At 41.4% G+C, this 20,004-nt stretch overlaps 2 protein-coding genes across 3 annotated transcripts in view; both read right to left on the reverse strand.

Annotated features, from left to right (window-relative positions):
- CSRNP3 (cysteine and serine rich nuclear protein 3) overlaps positions 1–14,246 on the reverse strand; it is a 111,801-nt gene extending 97,555 nt beyond the window's left edge. For both annotated transcript variants that reach the window (XM_056350316.1, XM_056350317.1), the window contains exon 1: positions 14,141–14,246. The gene's annotated coding sequence lies outside the window, so the exon portion shown is untranslated. The remainder of the gene's footprint in view (positions 1–14,140) is intronic.
- Positions 14,247–16,380: 2,134 nt separating this feature from the next.
- SCN2A (sodium voltage-gated channel alpha subunit 2) overlaps positions 16,381–20,004 on the reverse strand; it is an 80,915-nt gene continuing 77,291 nt past the window's right edge. The window contains exon 27 of the mRNA XM_056350322.1: positions 16,381–19,721. Within this exon, the coding sequence (XP_056206297.1) occupies positions 18,526–19,721 (1,196 nt within the window). The 3' untranslated portion in view covers positions 16,381–18,525. The remainder of the gene's footprint in view (positions 19,722–20,004) is intronic.

The raw sequence follows: 20,004 nt of genomic DNA on the forward strand, positions 1-20,004 counted from the left end.
CATCACTCTAGCTTCTTCTGAAACATACATCTTCACAAGCAGGAGGGAAGGGAAACAATGGCTGGGGGGCAAAAGATAGTTGTAGATTTACGTATCTCAGAGAAGTCTGATTTCCAGTAATTAACATCTCTCTTGATCTCCACTCAATAATGGGCACAGGCATTCATACAGCACCTGACTCCCAGCAGCTATCCTCAGGTTATGCAACTTTGTGATAGCTGATCACAATAGTCCTTCATTAGAAACCAATTACTGTAGATTTCTTCCATCAAGTGTGAGATCAGCTCAAACATATCGCTTAATGAAGACACAGGTGGAACTTGATATTTAGAGAAAGTTACAAGCAGACATGTGAGACTTACAGTTTGTTCCCCAGGCTACTGACTGCAGGATCAGGCATTTGCGTAAGAAAAATAGAAGCTACTGTCCAGCTCAGGAACAAAAGAGCCATCGCCTCACTTACTGAAGTTGGAAGAGGTCAGATCTCCTAAAGCATAATCACTCTCCTGACAGACTGTTATTAGGATGTCAGAACAAATTTCTCACACATGGCCTAGAAATAAGGATCTTATTCACTGTTCTGCTAGCAAGATCCCAGGAAGCTACGTCATATTCCACACATCAGATCTACTAGATCTCCTGAATGGAGAGAGACATTTGTTTTTCAGCATCCTATATGTCTGTGGGAAGATCCTTGAAGTGGGAGGGACAAAGCTGGTAAGGCAGCAACAGGACTATCCGAGTTTCACAGCCACCATGCAGCAACTCAGCACCCAATGCCATCAAGAAATGTGCCAACACGGTCCCCAGGCACAGTAAACTCTGATAGAAGAAAAAAGAAGAAAGTGATGAATGAATTAGGTATGACTTACTGGTGTGTACTCAGGGTTGCTGCCTGGAAAAATCCTGTGTGGTCAAAAGAACTGGAACCCACTGATGTTTCATTATGAAATCCAGGTTAAGGTTTCCTTAATTGGAAGCTATTGCCATTGCACGGAAATTACTTGTGATTTATGACTGAATACAAATGGAGAATTGAGGTTTCTTTCTCACAAGTGGTGGGCAGATGCCATCACCTACTAGCCTTAGAAATCTCTCAAGGCACGTGCAATTCCAGTAGTCTGAGGTTTAAATGGCGAGAAGCTATCTACTAGGATGCACGTGATACAGTTTCTATTAGTCTCTGAAAAAAACCAGAACTACACAACCAGAAATAGCAATGTATTAAAATTCAGAAGCCATACAACAAGCTATAGCAGCTTCAATGCCCTACTGACTGCATTTAATGAAGCCTGAAGGGATGACTGTTCGGGCTGGAGAAGAAGCTGGATAATTACGGCAAGGCACAGCGAAAACACATCATCCTATAGTTTGAAAATCAAAACTGCTTCAGGAAAAAAGAATAGGATTACTTTACCACAGCATTCATACAATTTTACTCTTTAATAGATCTTAGAAGACTCTGCTGTCTCTGAAGCAGCTGTGCCAAAGAGTGTTTGCTCCAAGTCAGAACAGTAACAAACCAAGCCCTTTCTATATGGCACACAAGGTTGCCAGAAATCGACCATACTGGTCAGTGGATCTGCCACTTGAATACATTTTACTTTAGGAAGATTTATCTATCAAGGAGCTCTAAAAACTATTCTAAGATTGGGGGTGGGGGTGGTGAGGCTGAAAGCAGAGTGATTTAGTACCTTCCCTAGCTTTAAGAAAAACAGTACTGCAGCACCTCTGTGACAATAGTCAGTTTCCTCTTTACTCCTTGATAAACAAAGCCAAGCAAAACCGAAACAAACTTTCCTTTCCTCTTAAAAAACCAAACAAACATAGCTTGTGTAACAATACAAAACAAAACAAAACAAATACCAAAAACACAAACAGAAACCTCCACAAAAATAGTGCCAGGTGGAAACAAATCCGAGGGTAAAATTGAGAAACACATTCAAGGCAGACTAATTTTCACCTCTTAGAAATGCAAGTTACATAAATTTCAGCTTCTTCAGACTCCCACCCACTTACCAACCTCCATTTATATTCCTTTAATCAACTCAAGTAGTGTCATCTGCCTTCAGTGAAATCAAAAGTGGTATAATAAATGACAAGAGAAAAGGCAAGCAAAGAACTTCTGCACAAGAGTATACATGGATTTTCATTAATTCATCTGTGACTATCTTATAAAGCAGCTTTCTAGCATGGAAATTATTTCCAATTATTTACATACCAACAACTAAGCCAGGTAATTTCTTCCCAAAATCAGGAATCGACTTTTGTAACTAAATAACAGCCACAAGCCTAAAACATCAGACTTTAAAAACAAGTTTCTTTTGAACCATAATCCAGACTTCACGACTGAAAGGCAAAATTAAGTAAACCTGAACAAGTTTATTAACCTAGTTTTCATTAGCTGTAACAAAAATTCTTGGGTTTCAGCCATATCTGCTTCAGTGAGAGCATAATGCTGGCACAGCACGGTAAGAAAAGATGAGGTACTACCCCGTTTGGAAGGAACACAGACGCAGACTGACAGCTAGGTCAGGGAGGAGTACCACTTTTCACTGCTATGACAGGCGCCTTATGAGATTTTACTTAGTCACCACAACCGAGTACCTGATGGATTAATAAGGGTTCTTTTTCTTTCTGCTTGTTTTGCAGGTTAGGCGAGTTTCGTTTTTTGTTTTGGTTTTTCTTTTTATATTCCTTCTTCCACTACTAATGCACCAACTGGATGAAACCTTTAAGCTGATTTTGAGTCAATCCAGTTCTGACCTAGCTGGCAATTATGCCTAAAGATGTCTGAAAAAAATACGCCTCCATGTGTCCTAGGATGCCTGGAGATTGTAATTAATTATTACCTTAATAAACCAAAGACCATACATGAAAAATATAATGTATATTACCCCCACCCCCCCTTTTAGGGTGACGAACACAGGATTTTCTTGATGAAGGAACTCAACATCATTTAATACCTGTATTGCTGTCATGGGATCAAAGTTCCTATTCAAAAGCAAGCATGGTTTACATGGAATGCTCATGGTAATTGATTCCCACAGATGTTACTGAGCCTGCATTTAGAGAAAATACTTGAAATTTTATCTGAGAGATCATATGTGCGGGTATTCAAATATTCTTGGAAGTTTATTAAATCAGATATAAATATTTTTCCTTTTTTTACAGTCTTTAATAGTTCTTTCATAAATCTTAATTGAAGAGAGTACTACAACATAATAAAAAGTCCAAAGACATAAACGTATGAAGCAAAATATACTAAGCGTAAGTAGTTATACTGCAGTTAGTAAAAAACATTTCATTCAGACAGGAAAGGTGAAAAACATTAAGGACAGGGTTAATACCAACATTCATTCCCTCCAAACATTTGATGCTGACCCCAAGTCAGCATTGTGGGCATCTCTCATTTTTCAAAGAACAAAATTAAAAATCAATTTAATTTTTATTTGATAAATTATGCCATGTGTGCTACCATCCTGTTTTCAAACACATGCAGTGTCCTGCACCTCTTATTTCGGTTTTTCCCTACATCTTTCTGCTCTCTCCATCCAGCCCAGCTTCATGCATGACTCTACAGCTACCCTGTCCTCAGCCTCACATACTGGTTGCATTCACTTAAAACCAGCCTTATACTCAGGCACAGTTAATATTGGGGGACTGCCCACAATCAGGTATACTACTAGACAGCTCATGAGGCTACACTAATATCTGAGGGTCACCCTTCTTCTGCACCAGATTTTTGATTTTCTGCACATCCATGTGCCAACCAGCGATCAAAGAGAAGAGACCAACTGGTGAATCTGGTCCTCAAGTACATTATACGAGCATAAAACATGGGGGGGGGTTGGGTTCGTAACCAAATTTCTGGTTAAAAAAACCCTAACACTGCTTTGCATTTCTACCAATACAAGTACTACATTTTTAAATATACTTGTGCAAAATTTAATTCCAGAAGTCATTGAAGGAGCTCCTCCTTTACCCCATGCATACTTTTAAGAAAGGACATGCACCGGTGTTATCGATAGCACTCACTGGTTTTCCCCAGTGCTGCTGATGCATAGCTCCCCAAAATAGAGACAGAAAGAGAACATCTAAGAAAATCACATCCAGTCCGTAAGGACACATAACTAACCAGTACTTACCATCCTTTCACTATTACTGCTTTCTTGCAGCCATTTTTTCACCTGTACCATTTATGTTTTTTCTAGTAGGCATTAAAAAAAAAAAACAAACAAACAAAAAAACAACCATAATTGTCTCTCTAAGGTAAAATTCACCATCATACATGCAACAAACGTAAGAACTTATATATCACATTGCCACTGGGTAAAGATCTTTAATCTTACCAGATGATCAGTACAGCATTCAATTAAGCTATTGAATGAAAAGTAAACAAATATAAAGCTTGTAAGCAGCAGAGCTGAAAAAAGCCCTAAAGAAATTATATGAGAGATCAGTTGCCTTTTCAGAAATTCTGCATGTGCTAATCTGTCATGCTTCTTGCAACAAGAAAGGTCATTATTTACCTTTTTGCTCTGTTGTAGCTGAGGTGGAGTTCAAGATTTTGGTGCATAGTTTTGCTGATAAATTAAAATGTACTCATTTCCCAAGTGACATGAACTTCAGCTGCACCAAAGAACAGTGCTCTGCAAACAATCCACCTGTCTTCACATACAGACTTGCGAAAGATTTCTAGAAGAGAACAGGGGTCTAGTCCCCATTTCCAAAACAATCTTGTGAACAAAAAAGCCCAACCATCCCTCCACACAACTGAATGGCCCACTGTTAGGTTAGAGTGTTATACTCCTTTCCATCCAATATCCTCCTAAAGAAAAGACAGACCCTTGCTTAGCACTATCTTCCCCAAATTATTTTACAGCTTGTCAATTATGGTACATTTCTGGAAGATTCAGGTGTGGATTTGAACAATTTCAGGCTAAGGAAAGAACAGTAACTAAGTCTCTCACCTTCTTAGGAAGTGCTGTCAACTATAATAAACAAGTACCTGTCTATCATTGGTGAAAGAGAAAATCCTATTACGTTAAGAGTCCACCCACAGAAGAGGGCTTAGTGGTTTGGATTCTCAGTGCACACAGCTGCCTATACTTTAAAGGTCAGAAATTCAGACATCCTACTGTGCTAGTATGTCCATTTCGGCAAGGCAGAAACCCCAGCAAAATGCAGGATGATGGAATTTCTCTTTGCATATTTTGCAGAGACACAAGCTCCATTTTCTGTGCTAAAAACACAGTATGTATTACTCCAAAAGTTGCAGCTGCAGAGATCCATCAAATTGATTTCCTGAGTTGCAAATGCCTTTTTAATCACCTTCGGTAGCCCTGCAAGAAAATGCTTAGCAGAATCATGAACTTCAAAGGAACCATACCAACAGAATGTCACAGTTGGCACTGAAAAGCAGGACAGTAGAAAGCAAGCACCAGGAATTATTTTAAACAAATTTCTCAAGACATGTCAAACAAGGGAAGATTAAAATTTTGTCATTGGGCAGAGAGAGCTCTTTTCAGACAGATCAACTTCTGAAGAGAGGTCCTGGAAGAATCCTGAAGTCGTCATTAAAAACAAAAATCAGCACTTCTTATACATAATTAAGCCTCAGTTAGGAACAATTTTTAAGACAGTGACAGAATCTGCTTTATTTTGCATCATTTTGAATAGATAATCTGTTGAAATTAATGAGCAATTCAAGCTGGAGGATGGGTTTTCATGCAATGTTCAGAGACACAAAGTCAGAGTCATACGCAATGCGAAGTCACTCAAGCTCTCCTTTATTTAGAACTTCTTGCATGTGTTAGTATTCCACATATCTGTGTAAGGGAGAGGTGTATGTTAGACAACAGTCTATTTTAATCTTTACAGTCTTCCTACCTTATCTTTTATGGAGTTCTTGTACAAGCTCAATCAGAACTTGTCTTAGTATCTGGTCAGGCAGGTAGCTGCGTCCCATGATGAAAGATCAGTGCTTAAATGTCACTGCATGATGTAACCGGAGGGACATCAGCGTGGAAGAAATATGCCTTTGTCTGATGATCAGATAGTTTCTATCTGACAGTGAAGTGGCATGACTAAACAAAGATGGCACCAAAGACAGTCCTCATACAGCTACAACAATAGGGAAAATGCTGAAGGTCGGCCGTCGAACAATCACATCGGTATTTCTGCTACATACTGAATAGGTAGCAATATCATGTTAAGCTCAAGTCAAAAAATGTGTAATTGTAACCAAACTAACTCCTCTTACCTATTACCACAGGTATTAACGCTTCCCTTAGGGTACCAGGGAGTAGTGCTAAAAAAGGCCACACTCGTAAACAGATTTGATATAAGAGGGCAAAACGTGTGAATATTTTTACCATTCACTAAGTGCTATGGTTAAAATACAATAGGAAAAGGTCAGTATGAACTGCAAGACACAAGGGAGCCATTTCAAATATTTGCATTTATCAGCTGAATGACAATTTTTTGCTATTTTAACCTACTAATGTACAGTTCTAACCAAATACTTTTACATATAAGACAGAAAATACCCATTTCTCAAAACCTAAAATTTTAGATGAATGCTGATCACTCTATAGAGATTGAAAAGATACATTCCCTAATCATATATCACTAAAACTAGGCTAAATATTATGAACTTAAATCTGCTTAAAGATAATAATAAAAAAAAATAATACTGAGATGCAAGTAATATGAGATACTTCAATAAACAGGATATTTCATTCTAGTGACATTATACGGCAAGAGATCAAGAAGATTTCCTTACAGGAAACCAGGCAATTTTAGCTGTATTCATTGAGGTTTTCCTCTGCTTCAACTACATTTACAGACTTGACCTTTTACATCCCTTAAGGAAAATAATATTTTTGCAAATAATTAAGTGAATGTGTTTGTGTTACAGATCATGTATCACTATGAAAACTGTCATTTTGCCTCATCTTAAAAGGAATTTTAGTCACACCCAGGATCAGCAGCAGTATCACCAAGTGCTTGATTAGCAATATAGCAGATATTGACAAGAAAGCTGGATAATGATCAACACTGGCCATTTTAAGTCTTTAAATTACCTTTCATTAAGCACAAAACATGTTGGTTTTTATTAGAATCAGCATTTTTATCAGGCTGCTCCCCAAAACAAGACTGAATTAATCACTACTAATCATTAGTTATTTTTAAATGCAATCCAAGCTGCATGCTGGAGACAGAAGTAGGCATTTTCATTAAAAATCCCTGTACAAAAGGGAGACACCACAATCATCAAAGAACTGTGAGAACATCAGTTCAGTGTGATCATGCACTGACACCTAGTGAATACTTGCAGTTAAGAAATCTTTTTGCTTATTTTTCCATTGCCCACGCAGGACAAGTGCTACCACTATATACATAAGTTATAAGATAAGATGTTTCACATATGGACTATGTTTCCCTTCTTCTAATAGGGAAACATTAGGATGCGCAGTATTTCTTGTGCACGAGCATAAGAACACACGTACAGTATGCAGCATCTGACCTGTTCAAAAACGGTGTATGTCCCTGTAAATGAGTCACTACCTCATTTAATTTTGATCCGTAACGACAGCCTAGCAATGAGTGCACAGTATGCCAATGACACCAACCAGACAAACAAGTTCTTAGGGATGAGGTGTATTCTCCAGCCTCCATCTCCACTCAGGGAGTCAGCTGGCCCCCACACAGCACTACTGTTTGGTTTCCATTATGTAGGAAATGGTGATGGAGCTTATCGGCAAAGCCCTTAAGTGTGAACCACACATGCTGAGGAACAGTGGAGACTGCAACCAGAGGATTTATAACAGAATAATATGGGGTCAGCGATTATGTCATCGCAATGTCAGTCCTTAACAGCCTCAACAACTCAACGTGTCTCAACAGAAATGCAGAAGCTGTTTGACATATTCATCCAGTTTTACGCAGCATCACCAGCCTCACATTCTCTCCATATACTATGGAAAATATCTGACATTGCAACTCACAACTCTTTGCATTCTTTAATTGCGTTTAGGTGATCCCTTTCTCCTAAACTTTGCACATTTCTCAAACATGAAGCCCAAGCCAGCAACTACCTTTTCTCCTGAATTCTCAAGGAGCACTGGACAAATTGTTCCATGAAAACCTGTACTGCCTAGTATTACAAGCAAAGCCAGAAAAATATCAAAATAAACCTTCAAGCTCTAATAAATGGGTTGAGGTTGCGTTGGGAGGCGGGGAGGGAGGTGGTATGCAATACACTGCCAGGTGCTATCAGTCCCCACAAATCTTTGCAGACATATGCTAAAAATTCCAGGTTTCATACCTTTGTTTCCTTGAATTCACAAATATAAGAACGATCCAGAATCACATACATCATTCTGAATATATACAACTGCAGGCTATACGCTTTTTTTTCAACATTAGCACTGAATTGACTTGAAAGTTGTTCTTCATGATAAGGGACTACCTACCATGCACCCACCATGTTCAAACTATCTCCTAGAAGGCCACTGGGAGTGGGGGGGAAGAGGAGAAAAAAAGTAAATTAGTCATTTCAGAACTTCTAGCTTCACTTGAAAAAACTGATATGCATCCAGGGTATTCATGCCTGGGTATGGGCATTAAGCTCGATTTCTCTCTCATGTATATGCAAGTTATTTTGTCACAGCTACGACATACACTAGTGACAGAAAAATCTTTTACAAACCGGCATTTGGATGAAGTTATTACCTAAATACTAGATTGCCCTACTCCAGTACAGTACTTCTACAGCAGAACTACATGATGCAGAGTTCAATGCAGCATTTTTCCATTTTCATGATTCCATAATAATCCTACGTGTGAGTGGTGAACAGCAGCACGGGAAGACAGAGGTCTCACAGCCCAAATCACATGAAGACCAGCAGGCCACTGGCAGCAGACTTTACTTTCCAAATTTGTTTTAATGCATCTCTAAACACCCTTTCAGATATAAAAATATTTGTCTTAGATACACTATTCACAGATTTTTCCATCATAAACAGTAATTGCCTAGTTTACCTATGCCATTTATTTCAGTAACTACGTCATTCCCATTTTCTTTTTTACCAGTCACAAAGAAAAAAAGCAACAACGACAAAAAAAACACCACCAAAAAACACCCCCAAAAAACAACCAAAACCCATTCAACCCCAGTAATAACCACCCCAAACTAAACCAACAGGGTGTGGAAGGAACTCGACAAATCTGAATTGGCTTCTTTTTTTGGAATGAATGCTCAAAAACAACATAGAAAACCTATCTAATTTAGGAAAAAAAAAAGACTCATGCCCCAAGCACAAGTTACTCTATCCTATACCTGTTTGGTTCAGGATACCTCCCAAACATCCCATACCAGCCCATGTATTCATCTGAGAAGGTGAAGGACAGGCACACACAAAAAATCACGCAAGAGTAGTGCCACTGTGAAGTAATTTTAGTTTGTGAATCAGATACAGGATTTTGAGATTCTCTAGTTAATATATGTAAGTCCATTTTAAAAGTAAATATTTTATGAATGCACCTTGGAAATCAGTCCAAGCCAAAGTAAACATTAGCAGAAGCCAAGGCAAAGCCTGAGCAACTTTAACTCTCATTACTCTTTATACACATATACAATGTTCACAAATACATACACATACAAATTTATATGCATATACAATGGTCTCCTGTTTGTCAAGACTCCACCTGGAAGATGAGACATTTTCCCTGCTATCACTACAGTAAGTCTTTACAAATTTTCCACCATCTCTTATACTATGTCAAAAATTAGAACTGGTAACTGTATTCCTGTCAAATAGTTCATGTTTACACATAAGCTTACTGGCAACACACAAATTATTAAGGGGAGGGATGGGGGGGGGGCGGCGGGGAGGGCACAGCTGGTCAGCTTTCATGAATCAAAATTTCTTCAGTAATAAAGAAAATCTATACCCCCTCAAACCATATACAGTATTTGCAGATCAAAAATCCTCGTTGCCATGGGAACTGTAAAAACTGCCAGTGATGACATAGCAAGGCTATAACAGAAACATGTCTGCTGGGAAATTACCAGTAGTCCAGGTTTTTGTATCAAAAATGCTTGGGCATTTTCAGCCTGAAAACAAAATGCTTCTTCAAATCTAATTTCCAAACTCTCCTTACAAAAGTATTTTGCAAATTTTCACTAAAACCAGCTCATATGATTACTTTTTAAGATGTATTATATACAATGCAAGAACACCAACTTCCGCATATGTCTCTTCCAGGTACACTTGGTACAAAGCATGCACTAATGACTTACATTGCTCAGTCCATCTACACATAGGACAATAAACAGATCTTTTTTAAAAAAACTATAGCACTTTATGCAAAGCATACATAAAAAAAGAACATGGCATAAACCAGACTGCATAAAGCAAGATTTATAATACAAATGTTTAAAACATTATTTCAAGGTTAGTTATACCTGCAATTTGCCCTTTGTATCCACGTTCTCAGGTAACAAAACATTAACATTTGATATTAAAATGGAATATCATGCCTTTTGAGAAGGCTGTTGGCACTTCAAAGCAAAATGAAAAATCACTGGCAAACCTAGTCATGCAATTCCTGCTTGAACACAGTCCCCAGAAGTATGAATAAAAAAAGTCAACAGGCTGATCAAAGGATTCATGTAATAACATGGAATTCATAGTATCAAGCATACCCTTTTCAGCACCCCGTTACAGTCTAAAGAGGCGCTATTTATTTTCCTGTCAAATATGTATATGATACAAAACGTCTCAAGCGCCCCACATGAAGAATACTGCATAAAAATGCTGTTTGAACTATGCAACCTTTAGGCCATATGCTGATTTGTAACACAAGAATGAAGTTAGGAAGAACCCTGGAGAAAACAGGTTTCCATAAGAGTAACTGCCAAAATTGCTTCTGCACATCGAAGCCATCTCAATATATATTTGAAACACATTTTTCTTTTAACATTATAACTACTTAAATATCAGATTATGACAAACTGCCTTAAAAAGAAACCTTGGAAACTAAGTACAAGTTTCTGCAAACTGGTTCCTGGTTCCAGATGGCTCTACAGAACCATTAATTAAAAAATACATTCTTTTTCACGTGTTCTTAAATACATACTTTTTCATTTGTTCTAACACCACTTGCTTATCAGACAACACATTATACAGAACCTAGTATCAATCAAAGCAATTAGTTTTGATTAACTCAGAGCACAGATTAGGGCACCTAACCCCAGTTTAGCCATGCCCACTCTCTTTTTTGACCTAGCCTGCACACCCTGGCACGGAACTGCACAGCTCTTGTGAAATGCTTGGACAAATCATCACATAGCTGAGGATATTTTAGAGTAATAGAAGGCACTTCCAGTGATGGGTAGGGGGTGGGCAGGTGACCTGCATCTTTATTATGACTTGCAAAAATTGCAAATGTATTTAAATTGAACTCAAGAAGTCAAGCAATTTACCATCAAGTGAAACAGTTAAGCATGCAACACTTAAAGGTAAAATTTTATGTTCAGAATAGCGCGCATTCTTAATTTGCCAAGTTTTTAGAATTAGTAAAAATACAAGTGTCTTTTCCTAAGAGGTGACTGCTGAGGAAAAAGGGCTGCGGAGTAAGAAACTAGTATTATACTACAAATAGTAAAAAAACTCAGGAAAATGTTTAATCTTCTAGCTCATTTTATCTGCCTCTATCAGTCCTTCACTTAACACTGCACCTCTTTGATGAGTCATTATTTCAGTAATACAGATGCTCTGCATTTCTCAGATTCATAGAAACGTTAGGCAGATGTCTTCACTGCCAGGGATATTCAACCCTCCTTGTCCTCTGGCTCACTGTTTCTCTAAATTACTCATTATCTCCAACCTGTAGGAGATTCCCTTATTTATATTTAGCTATTTAGAAAAGAAACCAAACCACAGCTCAGCCCCATTCACCCCCATCTCCACTTTGAACAAATAGATCGATGTATTTACATCAGTGCTATAACATCTGTCTGCGGTTGAAGTAAGCGACTTCTACTGCTGTACCATCGATGTGACAAACACAAACCAGGCTGTACTCTGATCTGTTGCCTCTCTACAAGCCCTTTTGTTTCCAAAGTACGACAATTTACAATAGTGGATGTGTGTTGTAAGGACACAATTACACCCTCCTGCAGCTGCTTATCGCTTATTTCCCTCCCAGCCGTCGCTATGCAATCACAAAGGCAGGAAATAATTTTAAATTGTCATTAGAAACACCTGACAGAATCCAAAATCTAAACAGTACAGCACAGGACACACAACAACCATAAATTCACAGCAAGATAACGCTGCATGCTGCAAACGCTTCTCAGTCTATTGCACAAGTAAGGGCTCCCACAGAGTGAAGAAGCCAGCCTAGTTTTAAGTGCCTTAATATTCCAGAATTCTGGGACTCCCTAACTCAAATTACAGATAGACTTCTCTAGGTTCAATGAAACTTATGCTACACATTGCATAAAGTTCTGTTTATTTCATGGTAAAAGCTTTATTTTAAAATAAAGGATGCTTCATCACAAAGATAAATTGAAACAATCTCTCAGAGTTCTCTGGTTTTCCTGCTCTTTACTGAATGCTCTATCTTAAACAAAAGACAGACATTTTTTGTGACTTGCCCTCACCTACCCAGGTATGTTGCTGGGTGAGCCTGAACTACACTTCATACAATAAACACAAAAATAACATTAAACCAAAAACCACAGATAAGAACAGGCATACAGAAAGGGCAGACCTTTCCTTATAGTCAGTTTTTAAAACGCTATTTTTGACATCGCTATAGCTTGCTTTCCTCTGACAAGACTACAAAGCACAGAAGTCATCCTGGAGTCACCCTAGAGTATGCCACTCTACTACCCTTGTGTCTTCATTTACTTTACCGCTTTGCAGAGTAAACTTATTAAAATTTACAAACTTCTTAGAGCTTCATATTTTCCACACATAGTATGTAAAAAAATCCATTCTTCAATCTGCACGCTGATGAAACAAAAGCCACAGATGTGGATGCGCAATCATTTGTGGTGGACTTCAGCTGACAAATCTCCCGGTAAAACAGACCCTCATCACTCAGAGCCGCAAAACCAGGTGGGCACAACTCACCGGCAGGACTGAAGGCACACGGTACCGGCCACCCTGAAGCAATCCGTTAATTCTTCAGCTGTGCCAGGCCCCGGCAGGCGCTGCCCTGCCCCGCCGCCTGCCTCCCCTGCCTGCTCCGTGCAGAAGGTGCTTCAGGCCAAGAAGGAACCGGTGGTACCGGCTGCTCCGGAGCCCGTCGCGCTCAGGCGGATTTACCGCACGCCTCTCACGCAGGGCCGGCACACGGCGCAGGTTTCCCCAGAGCCACTGCAGCCGCACGAAACGCTCCCTAGTCATTCTGCCATCCCGGCGGGCAGCTGTGGCTACCCCGGCTGGTCGCCAGCCGCCCTCGGGCCGCTGGGCCGGCACCCGTGCGGCGGGGCGGGGCGGGGCGGGCCGGCTCGGGCGCCCACCGGAGCGGCTGCGCTGCGAGCGGGGGCTGTGGGGCGCCCGCCGCGCCTGGGGACAGCGGAGCCCCGCCGGGGTGCAGCGAGCCGCCCCGCCTCGCCCCGCACGGCTCCGGGCGGCCGGCGGTGCTACGAGAGCCCGTGACTCGCCGACCGCTGCCGCCGCTGGGCGCCGTCCACGCGCTGCGGGGGTCCGTCCCCCTCCCCGCTGAGCCCCGGCCCCGGCTAACGGGGCCCTCTGCGGGCGCAGCCGCCCGGCGCGCTGGCGGCCCTGGCCTGACACGCTGCGGCTCCCGCGGGGGCTGCCCCCGCCCGGGTCTATCGGCCCTGCGCCGGCCGCCACAGCAGCGCGAGCAACGGGGGGCCGGTCCCCCGCCTCCAGCGCCGCCCCGGGCTCCGCGGCTGGGCGGCACCGAGCGCTCCCGGCGGCCGCCGCTCGCCGCCCCCCCGGGCCGCCCCCACCTGCCGCCGCGCGCCGCCCGGGGCAGCCGTTGGGCCGGGGCTGCGCGCGGCCCCCGCCTCCCGGCCCGAGCTTGCCCCCCCCGGGACCCCCCCGGGACGCGGGCAGCCCCCGTCCCGCCGCCCCGCCCGCGCTCCCCTTACCGGCCCCCGGCGGCTGCAGGCGCGGCGGGTCCTGAGGCGCCCGACGGCCGCGGGCTGGGAGCGGGCGCGCGCTACCTGCCCGCCCGCGCGGCGGCCCTCACCCCGGCCGCTCCCTGCCGCGCGCGGGGCCGGGCGGCGCTGCGCCAGGTGCAGGGCGCGGCGCGGCCGGGTGGCGGCGCTGTGGCGGCGGGGCCGGCGGCCGACCCGCAAGCTCGGCCGAGGGCGCCGCGTCCCGGTGGGCGGCGGGGGGAAGCCGGGCGGCGGCCGCCGGGCCGGGGGTGTCCCGCCGCTGCGCTGGAGGGGTCCGCGGAGAGCCGGCCGCAGGGAGCGGTGGCCGCGGCCGCGTTACAGCAGCGGGGGGCTGCCGAGGCTCCGCGCCGCGGGGGGGCATCCGCGCGTGGCTGCCTTTGGGTGCGTGAGCGGGTGTTCTTCGCACACCTACAGCTATAATAAAAAAAAAGGGGGGGGGGGGGCGCGCATGCAAAACCATACCTGCGCCTCAGGTTTGAGAAATTTAATTATTTTTTATTTGCAGGAGTCTTCTGTGAAGTATAAATCCCTGCAAGAAGCACAGCGATGATTTTCTCGTCTAATTCGCACAAATAGATGTATCTGCATTTTATTCCATAGCTTTCCCCCCGCAACACCAACCAAACGCCCATCCCGTTGGCGCTGCAATCACGGCATTTCAGATGCTGCCACCGCCCGGGATCTCGGCCCCTGCCCACCCTGCCCTCGCTGTTCGCACCGGCAGAGCTAAACCGTCCCACTGCAACGCTGCAGCCCGAGAGCTCGCTGCCTCAGCTCGGCGGGGCCGCGGGGCCTTAGACCCGCGGGGGCACAGGTGAAGGCCGCTCACTACCCCGCGGCTCCCTTTGCAGGTGCGTCCCACGGGATCTGCACCCGAAGCTGCGGCTGCCGCCGCACACACGCCGCTGGGTGCCTCTGCTTTTCCCGATACTTCATACCGACACGGCTGCACCCCCTAGGATGTTTGTTAGCACTTGTACGTGTTTTTCTTAGCTTTTAATTTGTTCACTGTATCCTGCCTTCAGGGCATTACTTTACATTTACAACAGAGGCAATCTGGTTTTAGAAATAGTACTCTAATAGGACAGCTACCTAAAAATTCAGCTTTCTTGCTTTCAGGGTCACAAGTGCTATTTTATTCAGAACCAATTTTAGCATGTTTTATGGCATCAGAGATGACTTTGCAACAATATAAATGAACTCCCATTTTAATGTGTCGAGAAGATGGTCATATGTCACAGTCGAAAGAAAGACTAATGACAATTTCTTGTCGCTCACTTTTTCCGGAAGGTGCTTTGTGTCTCAAAGCATAGGAAGCCCTGCTAGGGCAAAAAGAAACACTTCGATACTAGGCATTCTTCCAACATACTTCCAAGCATCTCATAAGGGATTCTGTAAAGTGGAGACAGATTACCTGACTGACAAGACTGATACAATAAATACTTATTTATATTATTTCCCCCAAAATTCAAAATTCTTCTCAGTTCCACTGCCACCGCTCTTGCAATGCCTGTTCTACACCCGTCTCCTGTATTCTGCTATCAGCCTTTCCATGGGTATGTACGCATCAACCGATACGTATGCCAGCTCCCTGACAGTGAATAGTAGTGTCTGTAAATTCGCCACAGAAGTTTAAAATTATAGGATTTTTCACATTATAATTGGCATTCAGCACCCTAAGATTAATAAAAACCCTATGAATTTGATGCTTTACTAAAACTTCCAGCAGTTTCTCCTGACTTCCACCCCTCATATCTTAAAGCAAAGTAATTTTTTTTACAAATTATGTAGTAAACAAAATTATTCTTATAACACAAAGATAATTCTTCACTTAAAATGTTAAAATATCATTGAAATTATGCACACTGGTTTGCAGCCTTGATAGCTACTTTCTTTAACATGTGTTTTTCTAGTTGTCTATGAATACCTGACATGAAAAAGGGGGTTAGGCATTATGTACACATAAACATTATCCTACGAAAGAATATCTTTAAATAGGATTAATAATGTGAAGATTGTTCATTGAAATCATGTTAAAGATCTTTCTGAAAGCATATGGCTTCAAATTTTTACTTTTTGCAGATTATTATTATGAGTTAATCGCTACTCCTTATTTCTAAGATTCACTTTATAGATTCATATCTTATTTTCATAGCACCTCTTGACAGCCAATAGTTTTTAGTAATGAAAACAAAGACAGAACAAATAAATACAATAAAAAATGAAGTCTTTATTCTTTTGGCTCAACTGTAATGTGGTTTACTGTTCTTTATGGTAATAGCATTTTCCTGCATGCAGTTCACCGACACACAAGTCAATATTTTTGTAAAAGGAGGAGTCAACATCAAATTTTTGCTTGTGTAAGAAACACAAAATGTCCTGATGTGATCAATTATACAAGTTTGCTATTTAATTCCTGTGGAAAAGAAAACAACATTGTGGATCCCATATTATATTTAGAACAGTTCTAGTGCAGCATGAATCGACAAGAATAAGAATAGTCTATGTAAACAAACACTGGTAAAGATTTCATGAATAAAAGACTACCTTGAAACTTCTGATGCAGGCAGTGCTAGAATTTTAAACAAATCTTCCCCACCACATTTCAATTACAAGTTATATCTATTTGGAAGCAAGTGCATTTTGGAATCAGTTTGAAACTTATTTCACATTAAAATGTGTGCAAAAATACAGTACTAATAAAAAAGCAGAAACCTAAAGCTACCCCATTCTTTCCTTTGTTTCTTAGTTAGTGAAGTTCTTGAATTAAAAAGTGCTATGGATAGAAAGTAACAAAAGTGACAGTGACATCAACCTGAAGATAATTCTCATTTCTTATTTTATGTACAAAACGCTGAAAAATAAAATAAAATGGTATTTTTTACAATATTTATATTTTCTTAGAAAATTCTATCCATGTATTTTTCAACAGATTAAGCAGTTTGCAACATATCCTGTACAGTCTGACTATACACCGTACAGTAGTCACTTAAAATTTTAGAATGCAAAGCAAGAAGCTTTTAATTAGCTGCAAACTATTGCTTGATGTCATGAAAGAATGATGACCGATTGAACAATTTGTTTCACTTAACCACTGAGATATGGCTTCCCATATTAGACTTTTAACAGTGGAAGGAGTAAAATTACAGCAGCAAAGGCAAGATAAACATGCATCAGTGATAGCTTCCAAACTATCTATAATGGTACAGAATACTTCATATTAGCTGTTGAAAGCTTGCAAACTACACTTATTGTGGTACATATTTGATGCAATAAATATTGTGCACAGGTCATTATTTGTTTGCTCAAACATGCACCACGGGATAAAATAACTATTTACATAGACGGTACTTTTTTAATCAACACATACAATGTCAACCTTGCTGAGAGCAGAAGATGGCTAAACAATACTGCAGGGTGAAGCAGAACAACTTCATAATCCTTAGGTTTTGCAGGTTTTTGGTAAATTCAATTTCCCAAGTTCAGGTAAGCTGTTTTCTACGGAGTACTTAAAAACGGGCTCTTATGACCCTTAGTAATTTTTTTTACGCAGAGTTCGTTCAACTACAGTTAAATGACTTATGAAAAAATAAAACATCTGTTCTATTATTAGCCTCTATGGGACTTTACAGGCACATTAAGATTTGTCTGGATGGGATACTAGATGGATACTGTTAGTAAGCACCTCAAAATATAGAGCCACCCTGAAACATGGAAGTAGTCAGACTCTGCTGCTTTGTGCGACGTCATGTTTTTCCATGCATGAACTACAAGTGCAGCATGCCTTCATGCAAATCACTTCTGTCTGTACATTATAGAGAATCCGAGAGTAGAACACCTGGTTCTCGTACCCCCTTCCCCAACATAAAACCCATTTACAAAAATAGTCACATATAATAGTAAACAACCTGTGAATTAAAAAATGATAAGTTCACCAACACTGATTTTTGTAAAAATATGGCAAATGTGGCTGTTGAAATGCAAACAGTGGACACAATTTTTGTACTGTGTGTTTCATGTTCAACACAGAGATTCATAGGTTTGCACCTTTCTTTTGTAACTGGTCCCTACAGTCTGATTGGCCATTTTATCTTCTCTTCAGCAGTGTCAGCTGGTAATAAAAACAACAACCTCCTGTCAAGATGTTACCCTGTTTTACAGAGCTGCAGTTTGATGACGAGGGGTCACTGTCTTGTTATAGGCACTGACCTTTTATATATATATATATATAATTATATATATATTTATATTATGTAAAAACTGTCAGTTTGGCATGTACCTCCTACAGGAGTCCTGTTGACACAAATACATACTTTCTCAGGCTGTAAACAGTTTATCACAAATAGAATTCTGTGTTACTTTTTACTTTCCCTGCTGTCTTTACCTTTATCTTCTTTTTCTGATTTGTCTTTTTCATATTTATCTTTGTCTGGCTTTGTTACACTGTCATAGGATGGTGGGGAGGTTGTGGATGGGGTCATATCTGTTTTTTCTGGAGTGGAGTTCTCATTTAGTTTATCCATAATCATATCTTCTTTCATGGGCAGATCGTCCTCATCTTTACCTTTATCCTGATTAAAGATACATGAAACTTTTTTGACTTTTTGCCTTAAAAGATGACGTCTGAAAGCACGCTGAATAATGACAGCAGATACCTCCTCCTGTTTTCGTTTTAATGTGGTTGTAATTGGTTCATAGGAGACTTTAGAAGGATTGGCCGCCATAAACCGATCTTCCATCTGTATTCTGAGGGCATCCATCTCCCCACTTTCCCCCAAAACCCGCTTTGTGAAAGCAAACAAGATGTCAAGGCAGTGAATTCTGTCACCGCTTACCATGGGCAGATCCATTGCAATAAGCTGGACTTTGTTTGGTTTTGCTATAAGAAGAGGAGGATCTAACGAAGCTGCAAAATCTGATAGTTTACTGAACTCTATGAATTGTGTTGCATCGGGATCAAACTTCTCCCAGACTTCATAGAACATCTCAAAGTCATCCTCACTCAAGGGTTCAGCGCTTTCTTCAGTAGCAACGCTGAAGTTCTCCAAAATCACAGCAATGTACATGTTCACCACTACCAGGAACGATATGATAATGTAGCTGACAAAGAAGAAAATCCCAACGGAAGGGTTGCCGCAGTCGCCTTTAACGGAGCTCCCCGGGTGGTCTTTATGGGGGTCACAGTCTGGCTCCCCACTGTTAAGAATTGGGGCTAGCAAACCATCCCAGCCAGCAGACGTGGTAATTTGAAAGAGGCAGATCATGCTGTTGCCAAACGTTTCAAAGTTGAACATGTCATCAATCCCAACTTCCCTCTTGACATAGGCAAAGTTGGACATGCCAAATATCGCATAGATAAACATGACCAGGAAGAGCAGCAGGCCAATGTTGAACAAAGCAGGAAGCGACATCATCAAAGCAAAAAGCAGAGTGCGGATTCCCTTAGCGCCTTTAATGAGGCGCAGGATTCGACCGATTCTGGCAAGTCGGATGACTCTGAATAGTGTGGGGGACACAAAATACTTCTCAATCATCTCAGCTAAGAACATACCTGTTGAAAACCAGATGAAATTAATAAAGAATATTATTAAATTTCAAAAACACTGCTAAAGATTTATCCTACAAACATTGTAGAACTTTAAAAAGAATAGAATATTTGAACAGATTTTAGGAATTAGCCATTCAGCTCTTTTTACAAGGCCTTTACAGTTTGGTATGCTTTGGAAACCCATAAATACCAATAGAAATTCTGATGTAATTTACAGCATAATGAAAAACTGCATCAATGACATTTCTAAGTATTAATTGTATGACTACATAAATGTGCAGATAGA

Source organism: Falco biarmicus, chromosome 8 (genome assembly GCF_023638135.1).
Source record: "Falco biarmicus isolate bFalBia1 chromosome 8, bFalBia1.pri, whole genome shotgun sequence".
NCBI lineage: Eukaryota > Metazoa > Chordata > Aves > Falconiformes > Falconidae > Falco > Falco biarmicus.